At 38.9% G+C, this 9,292-nt stretch overlaps 1 protein-coding gene across 1 annotated transcript; it reads right to left on the reverse strand.

Annotated features, from left to right (window-relative positions):
• Nucleotides 1–4,921: 4,921 nt before the first annotated feature.
• pdcb (phosducin b) lies at nt 4,922–8,433 on the reverse strand. The gene is made up of 4 exons (XM_085774868.1): nt 8,201–8,433; nt 6,954–7,017; nt 6,069–6,217; nt 4,922–5,929 (listed from the first exon to the last, which is right to left on the reverse strand). Exons 2-4 carry the CDS (start codon nt 6,997–6,999, stop codon nt 5,414–5,416), a joined length of 711 nt encoding a protein of 236 aa, XP_085630994.1. The 5' UTR covers nt 7,000–7,017; nt 8,201–8,433; the 3' UTR covers nt 4,922–5,413.
• Nucleotides 8,434–9,292: the final 859 nt, after the last annotated feature.

Raw genomic sequence — 9,292 nt, forward strand, 5'->3', positions numbered from 1 at the left:
AAGATGGTCAGCAGGTGGCGCCAACACACACATTAAAATACAACTGTATACCTATGTTACTTTGGGGGAGTTTGGATGAACTTGTGTTGTGCACTCCTGGGAAATCCAGAGATGACAAAACTAAGACAGATTCCTGTTACATTACAGTAGATAGGTTGTCACAACAAAGCTGCACAGAGCAAACAATGAAAACAATCGCAGGATTAATATTTGGATATGATTCAGTCCATTCTCATGAAAAAAACAAAAAACTGAAGACTTCATGTGAAAAATGTCACGCCATACACAATAGAAATCAATTAGAGGTTAAAGGTGTGTTCTTTGCAGAGTTGTAAATGCTTGGTATTGTTAAAAGTAGTACATGTCCAGTGTCCAACTCATGTCACGTCCTCTGTAATAGTCCTTCTACTGCTGCTGCTGCTGCTACTACTACTACTACTACTACTACTACTACTACACAAAGAGGAGTTTGCAAATACACATAGAGTAAAAGACCAATTCTGATATGTTTTAGGCTAAACACCTTTGAATGTGACAATTTTATGGCTAAAATGACACAAGCATAAACAGTACAAGTTCAGACAACATTTGCAATGTATCAAGTTTAAGTTTATTTAGGATAGCCCCTTGAGATGCAGCATCTCGTTTTCGAGGGGGTCCCTAAAGTGAAAATTCACAGATCATAAACATTTATTTCGATAAATAAGATGTGAGTGTTTGTGATATTTGGATTATCAAAAATGATTGACTTCAACTAATGTTAAATAAAACTATTCATTCTGCCAATTAATAGTTTGTCCTTCTACTTAAAATTATTATTTTTTGTAACATTGTCCTCGTAGCAGCAGACCAGACAAGAATGCTCCTGGAAATTTCCAAAGGTATCCTGAGGAGTTCATCATCACTTGTCAAATGTACAGTATCTTCAAATTAAAGTTTCAGTTATTCCACGTGTTGGCTTTAATTACTTCCACTGCTTCAGTTTCAGTCATTTATTAGCTTTGTCCCTGGTGACATATGCCTCAAAGGTATTCAGACCCTGTCTGGGCCAGTTTTGACAAATACCTAAGTGGTTTATTGGTTCATAACCAAGGTGATCCCTCTGGGAGACAAAAGTCTGACGGCACGAACACAAGAGCTGCTGAGGCAAAGGTTCACTCCAGGCAGCAGAGATATTTGTCTTACAGTGAGCCGTCCCGCCTGGATACAAATATGTACAGTAACCTATAGCAACATCGCTGTGCAAACTCTCTAAATCTGAGTCAGCTGCGTTGATTATTGCAAACACGGAAATCCAGATACGTGGACACTTCCACACTGCAATCACTGCTGAGAGTGAGGCGTGATTCATGATGACAAGTGATTTCCTATTTTAATCTCCCTATAACACCATGTAAAAAAGTGATCAGTCTTACATTCAGCTTGTGTAATCATTCGAAATGTGTAATGATTCAGAGATTTTCATCCATTCACCTATCCCTTTCCTCCTTCTCCATATTTGTCGATTCATTCAAATGCACTGAAGTAATCTCAGAATGCACAACACCGGTTCGACCAACCCAAGGGTGGATTTATATGGGGGTGGACATAAAGTGTAATTTATTTTTTCCTGCAGCATGTACAGCTTGGATACACATTGCTATCCTCATACTTCCGATTCTTATCTTTTCTCTCCTCCTTCACCAACTGTTACATCACGGTGTTGTCGTCATAACACAATAGTATGCTTATGTTGCGGTTGCATTATATCTAATCTTTCCATCCAGCAGCGGTTTGTTGCGTGCATGTTTAATGCCTTAATGGGTGAATGAGTCAAACAAAAACATTTACATTACCTAATTAAAAACACTGAGTCATTAGGAACTTACAAATATCTAAACATACTGGCTAAAATGAGCACAGATTTAATGATGACAGCCCATGATCACAGTTTGTAGTTATGTCATCTTCCCCTCCGCCCCACTGACCATATATGGTCATAGGGGCCAACACACTTCAAACCAGGTCTCCACTGCCCTGTCATGACATCACCTCAGTGAAATTGCTTTTTATGTGGGTGAACTAGAGCGTGGTAGCTGGGCTTTCCAAGAGTCCAAACACAAAAGTTCTCCAATTAGCGAGGCAGTATAAACCGAGGGTTCAAGACGTCACAAATGAGAGTTGGATCAGGTTTTCAGCGCAGGGGTAAACATTGAAGTAAACATTTGTTTGAGGGGAGCTATGAGTCAACCAAGTTGTGGGGTTTGTTCCAAGAAGGAAATTCACTGAACTATAACTATACGGTTGAACTGTGCTGAGCAAAACAGGACGCTGTGCACACTGGTCACAGTTTTACTCAGCAAAGTTAGTAAGTTTACTTTGTAAACCTATTTCTTGGAAAAGCTCCATGTTTTGATTATGCTAATACAACTTTGCAATTGATAATGGTTTATCTATTCTTCTGAGCTTCTAGATGAGTCATCTTGTATCGAAATGAATCTCTCAAACTGTGTTTGGACTCCCAATGGCTTCTGCTGCACTCATTGAACCCTTGTCTCTTCTGGATCAATGCCATATACTCTATATTGTACACAGCCAGGATGTGTGGCTGAGGCTTGTAGACAAGTCTGAAGAAGCTTCCTCAGTTGGTGTGAACTTTATGGCCTGGCAGTGAGACTGCATGAACTGTCTGAGGAGTGAAAACGGGATGTTTTGGCTAGTTGGCTGACACTTTTTCAACCAGTCTGGCTGACATGTTTGGGCACCTCAAAAGAACCTCTTGCTGTTGTTGTGGGAGGTCTCCAAAAGGTTTTGATAAACCTTAGACACGCTACTATGCAAAAGTAGCGTGTTGCTTTGTGTTGCCCGCTAGAGGCGAAGCAAGCCATGCCAGATGCGGTACTGTGGAATCACAAACACATGTATATCCCCAGAGAAATATGTGTTCGCGCGTCACAGTTCTCTAACTCTTGATTTTAGATTAATTAGAAGTCAGGAGTCCATTTGGAGGCAAAATGTCAGAGATTATTGGAATTTATTTACAGAAAACCACATCAAAGTAGACACTTTGAAACATGTTTGGAGGTGCATTTGCTCAAGTATACTTTGTAAGATCCTATGTTATCCAGTTTACCCTTCAGTTCCAGACGACTGTAGCCCTTATGTCTATGGATGTGAACAAGTGTAAAAGCACTCTGTCTCCCAGTATTGCGAAAACTACAACCTTAATCCTGTAAGAGGATTAGCCTGATTACCACAGCATAGATCTCTCGAGTCGACTATGCGTCTTCGAATGATACCCTTTGATCAACCATTACATGCTGTTGTCTGATATTATGACTATGTTTAACACAGTGGAGGAGGTGAAGTGAGATGATTGCGGTGACTCTTAATTCAGTTGAAGACAAGGAAGAGAAGAAAACCACTAATTAAACCGCCCTGGTCTGATCTGCCTGCCCAAACCAAGAAATATTACTCATGAGTTTTATGAAAATAAAACTGAAGTGGCTCTTGGATAGGAATATAGAAATATACACTTCTATAACAATTTGTTAGCGCCAGTTATAAGTCTTTGTGACAATCTGTTTCCTGCAGCAGTGGATGTTTGATTTGAGGCAACTTAATTTAATTCACAACACATCAAATTGTGGGTTAGTACTGCAGTCTGAAGCAGGTTTTATGTTGTGGTTTTGGCATGCCTGCAGCTCTCTGGGGTCATGGGGGAGTCAAGTCTGTGCCACAAGACCAACAGATGAGGTTACCTAACATGTGACAACCTGCTTTGGCAGGAGAGGAGAGGGAAGCCTTCTGCAAAGGTATGCATCCCTGCATGATGTGCATTTTGCAGTTTCTTCCCCTGGTAGCCTATCTCTTCTGCACACACTAAAGTACAGAGTAAATTCAAGTGAAACACCAACAATGCTGGCCAATGAAAACAGCTGGTTATGTAAGAACCCCCATTTCTGGAGCATTAAGATGGTGCAGCCTCCATCGTGGCTGAATCTTCTGAGACAATCTGAAGATAATGTTGGTGGTGAATGAGGTGTAGGTGAGTTTTGCAACACTCCATCTGAAAGAAGAAAAACAGATTGTGCAAAGATGTTTAAAGGAGCGATATGGTGCTTTGAGAAAAATGTTCACTTGTTTTATTGTTGTTACACAAGAAGATAGATGCCACTGTTATGTCTGTATGATAAATATGAAGCTACAACCTCTAGCTCATTAGCCTAGCTTAGGTTAGTTTAGCTAAGCACAAAGAAACAGTTGGTCTGGTCTGTTCAAAGGTAAAAAAATAAATAAATACAATAAAATCGACTTACCGGCATATTCAAAAAGCTCAATTACATACCTTATGTTTAATTTGCAGCAAAATTACTGTTGACTGTACTGAATTAATAAAACGGGGGAAAAAAAGAAGCAAAAACTTAAATAGTGTTTGTAATTTTATTATTCTTTTTAGTCTGGACAGTGTGAAGTTGCTTCATTGTATTCTGTACACAGTTTAAAATAGTAACAATCCTTTACAAACTCATACGATGATGATGATGATAATAACACTGACCGAAGTGCTGAGTCAAGGTCTTATTGGCTAAGTCAGAAAAACCAGTACCCACGGTTTCCTTTTCTTTTTCCTATTTCCATGACTTCTTCACACTTTCACAATATAAAATACACACAAATGGATGAACTCTTCTCTGATGACGCTTTGCTGATGATGTTTTAATACCAGAGGCTCCTGAATGTTTTTTTCCAGACACAACAAGTACCTCCCACCGCACGGGCTGAGGAATCGAGGGAAGGTGATGTTGGAGCTGACAGCTGGAAGATGTGTTTACACGAAATGTTTCCACATCCAGAGTGCTTTGGCCTCTTGAGTCTGCAGAGTCCCTGCTCTATTTATCTCCTTGAAGGTTTTTCTTTAGTTTTGGCAAAAAACCATAAGACTTTAAGTATACATGTATTTAAATATTCACATTAGGACATGTCACTTCTCTGTGAACCCTGGATTTATAAATAATGTGTACAGATAAATCCAATCCAGATAGCTACAAAAAGTCTAGTAAATAACAGTTTTTACAAGTACATACAGTATGTAATGTTCCTAGCATTACAAAATAAAACATTGTAGTTATAGTTAGTTGTGGGGCCTGGGCCCACTCAGTGAGCTGGTTTGGCTGTTGTTTGGGTGGTAACTGTAACCCACACCCATATGTGTGAGCACCTAGATCTGGGACATTGAGATTTCTTTACCGATGTGATATAAAATTTCTGCTTGAGAGCACAACCCTCAAACACCAGTGAACTCGTGGTCATGTTTTTTTTCTAATTGCAGAAGCCCAAATATCTTGTCTTGTGTTGTGAATTGTCTTTCAAAGGTTCTCTATCCAGGTCTTTGAGACAGCTTCCTTTTCTCCTTAGCAGCCAAACTCTTTGTTTACTCCACGTCGTTTTCCTCTTCGTCTTCCACACCAGGCAGCTCCTTCTCAGGCAACAGGCCATAGCTGTTGAGGAATGCCTCCACATCAGTGGCGAAGAACTCCTCGTTCAGGTGCTGTGTGCAGGCCAGGAAGTTCCCCAGTAGTTCTCCAGCCTTGTATACCAGCAGCGTGGGCAAAACCTCATCTGAGAACCGCTCAGCAGCTCCAGATGCAACAGCATCGATCCTGCAGAACTTCACGGTGGGGTACTCAGTGGCCAGGCAGTCAATGCAGGTGTTGAGCTCCTCGCAACCTTTGACCCCAACCTTGTAGATGTGGACAATGACCACTGTGGTGTGATGCTCCTTCTCAATGACTTCCAGGAAGGCCTCTCCACTGTCCAGGTCATGCACACCTTCAAACTTGGGCCCAAAGCTGAGCTTATCGTGCATCTCCTGCATGCACCTCCGTCTGTACTTCTTTAGACATCCCTCGTCTTCCTCCTTCAGCAGTTCATACTCTTGAACGCTCATCTGAAAAATACAAAACACCAACAATCACCATCCTGTCTGCTGATTGGATTTGGATTTTAATATCTAATGATGACAATAAGGATTCGTTCATAACCATAGATGGTGAATAATGATGTTTGCTGTTAGCTCTGGGTTCTACCTTGCGGTTCAGGTTTGATCTGGAGTCATCTTTTGGCTTGTTGGGTGAGGACATCTGTCTAAGAAGTTCCTTTTTCGCAGGTGGGAGATTATCCTGGTCCATACTTTCCAGCTTGAATCGCCTCCAGTCATTGATGACTCCTTTTGGACCTAAGGAGAAAACACATAATATTCTGTATTTAGTCACTGAATGGTAGTGACTATTGGATCTCTGACCAGCCACCTCTGTGGCCTCTTTAACATCTGTTTTCTTGAAGCATAAATAAGACTTTATCCTGTTTTTTTTTAAAATATGATCTTCAATCTTTAGGTCCTTACTGTCATTTAAATGTAATGTAAATTAAATGTTTGCGTTTCCCTTGTAGCTGTTTCAATTTTACAAATTTCAGACATTATTATTATTATTATTATTATTATTACAGTTCATATCTCTGACTATTTAGTAAGACAATTTAAATACTTATAGGGGCAAATACTATTCAATCCTAATCCAGCACGAGTTACAGGGTTGTGGTTTCATAAAGCAGCATTCTCAAATTTTACTTTAAAATAACCAATTATTTGTGGGCTTTCAGGCTGAATGACTGATTTACTTGTCAAATGGCACAGTGCCGCTATGAATCATTGATGGGTATTGTGGCCTGTTTTTATGTGGGGATTAACACTTCGTCTCAACCTTCTAAGAAGTTCAGTAATTGCACCAATGCTGTCCAAGAAAGAGAAGATTAAAGCATCAGTTAAACTGCTTTGGTATCACAGCCAACAGTTCTGTCAACGATGCTTTTGTCCTTATAAAAATACCTTTAAATGAAGAAAATTAGTAAAACATGACATCAGATTTTAAAACTATAATTGTGTGATACTTGAAAGCACCACTTCTACTCACCCGTGTGGGTTGCGGTCTCCTCTAAGTCGATCAATTTGGCAGACATTTTCCTCTTGTTAGCTACCTGTCAGACAGAACATTGAGAATGAATTAGGGTTTCGGTAAGAAGGTCATTCACATGATCTGCACAATGGGTGCTGCTGATGTTAGAATGAATAATCGAACTGAACTTTTTCCAAGTGTTAATGACCAGTAACACATGAATGCTTTCATTGTTCGCAATTAGACAAGTGTAAAAGTACAGATGTAATATACCGTGTCAGAGATACTGGATACCGAGCGACTCCCATGATATTTAATCAAATTAATGGTCTAAGAGGATTACTGCACACCAACAGATCTGTCTTGCTTGCTGTGGCCACTCAGGGATTCTGTTTTAAGGTGGAAAAAAGTGGCAAATAAACTCATGAAACTGTATTAAAACTGAAGAACTATAACAGTACATTTATTTAGTATGTAGTATAATTAATTAAAAGCTAAAATACAACAGAGAAAATGAAATATATTTTCAAATTATAAACCTCAGTTCGATCTGCACATGAATTGAAATTGTATATTCAAACATACTAACAAATCTGCACTGCTTTGCATTGGATGCAGTATATTTTGGTCTCACTCTGCTTTGTGTTGTGTAACAGAGCTAATATCTCATTGGATTAAATGGCGTATCTGCATTGTCTCGGTTAGTACAGTTGCCCTTGCTCCATGCAGTCACGCTGCTGATCTGGTCTGATGATCTTTGTGGCGACCTTTAACCTCCTAAATCCAAAGGCGGAGATTTGTCGTGATCAGATGTACTATGAGCAAATGAAGTCACATACACATGTTGTAGTTCTTTATGTTTCTGTGCGTGTGCATGAAACAGACAATAAACTGTTGTAAACAGCTGACTCTCAATTAGACACAGAGCCAACCATGACTAATTTCTGCACCAAGAGAAAGAAATCTTTGTTCTTATACGTTTGAGAAAACTCTGCTTTAGAATAAGAAATAGAATTGGTAAAATCTTCATTTAATATTAAAACACAGTGTAAATGACAAATTACAAATAACGAATCAAGATGGCCCCCAAAATCCATATCAACTGAATAGCTTATCTCTTTATATCCCCTTACAGCTCTTATGCCATCCACTCAAAACTAAACATAGTATTTTTTCTGTACATTTCTACACAATGTTCACTGATTTCACTAAATTGTTTTAAATATATATATATATATACGAGAAGCCATTGCAGCTGTTCTTACCTCACAGGATCACAGTGAAATCCTCGCTTCGTGTCAGTAGTTAACCTTGCTCTGGTCCACACTCGATCACTTCACTGTACTATCTGTTGCTGGATGGTGTGTGTGTGTTTTTGTGTGCATGCGTGTGTCTTTTCCAGCCAATGAGCTTGGTCTAATGGAGATTTCAAAAATGACCCTATAGACCAAACAGAAATAGAGCATAGATCCTAAGAGGATTTCACTTCAGGAATTAGAAGCCTCTAGTTGATAAAGGCCTGACTGCACACAATGAAGAGTGAGAGAGGAAGATAAAAAAGAGAAAGAGTGAGAAAGAGAGAGAGAGAACAGAACATTTCTTTTTTCTTTTTCTTTTTTTTTTCTGAACTTTAAAAAGTTTCTTTTTCTTTTACCACAGATGAAATACATCACTTGACTGGGCAGTGGATAAAAGCCTTGTGTATCCAAAAGCAGTACACAAGAGCTATTGTATTGCATTTTGCCATCATAAACAGCACATTAGGAGTTAACTTAAGCGAGGGCACCAAATCCCCGCGAGATGAACTTTCAAATAAAATGATCTTGTCTGGAATTCAAAGTTCTTCCAGGCATAGAGCCTCACACGAAAACGACCACATGATGGGAATCTTTCAAAACACAAAACACCCCTAGCTACGGGAGGGGAATATCTAGTGATTCTTTATCATGTGCTCCTTTTTGTTATTAATATTGATACAAATATCCTCCTCTTACTTCTTAAATTAATATTTTCGTTTTCACAAATAACTTTAAGGTTAAATTAAAACTATTTTACTGTAGCAAAGATGTAAAAAAAAAAAAAACACTGTTAGACTCTAAAGCACTGCCCTTCAACAAATACAGATAAGAAGCAGAAAGCTGAACCATCTACTGTATCTTGTTAGGGTTTAATGAGACTTAACTGTGTTGTTTTAAGTACCAAACATCACAGAAAATCATACCATAGTAAAGCTGTTGAGTGATTTTGCACTTTAGTAAACCAAATTGTGAAATAGTTAAATGTTGAACCAAAAAGTACATAAGAAAACATTTTAATTCTTGTTATAGTTTGTAATCAGATGCCTGCTGTTGTCTCTT

The sequence above is a fragment of the Trachurus japonicus genome, chromosome 4 (genome assembly GCF_045865225.1).
Source record: "Trachurus japonicus isolate A0001 chromosome 4, Traja_1.0".
NCBI lineage: Eukaryota > Metazoa > Chordata > Actinopteri > Carangiformes > Carangidae > Trachurus > Trachurus japonicus.

What these genes read in the sequence shown, in the direction of transcription:
- pdcb (XM_085774868.1), bottom strand. Translation starts at nt 6,999, where the DNA reads ATGTCTGCCAAATTGATCGACTTAGAGGAGACCGCAACCCACACGG. An exon ending in GGAGACCGCAACCCACACGG is followed by an intron (nt 6,218 to 6,953) that starts GTGAGTAGAAGT and finishes TTTTCTCCTTAG; the next exon opens with GTCCAAAAGGAGTCATCAAT. An exon ending in GATCAAACCTGAACCGCAAG is followed by an intron (nt 5,930 to 6,068) that starts GTAGAACCCAGA and finishes TGTATTTTTCAG; the next exon opens with ATGAGCGTTCAAGAGTATGA.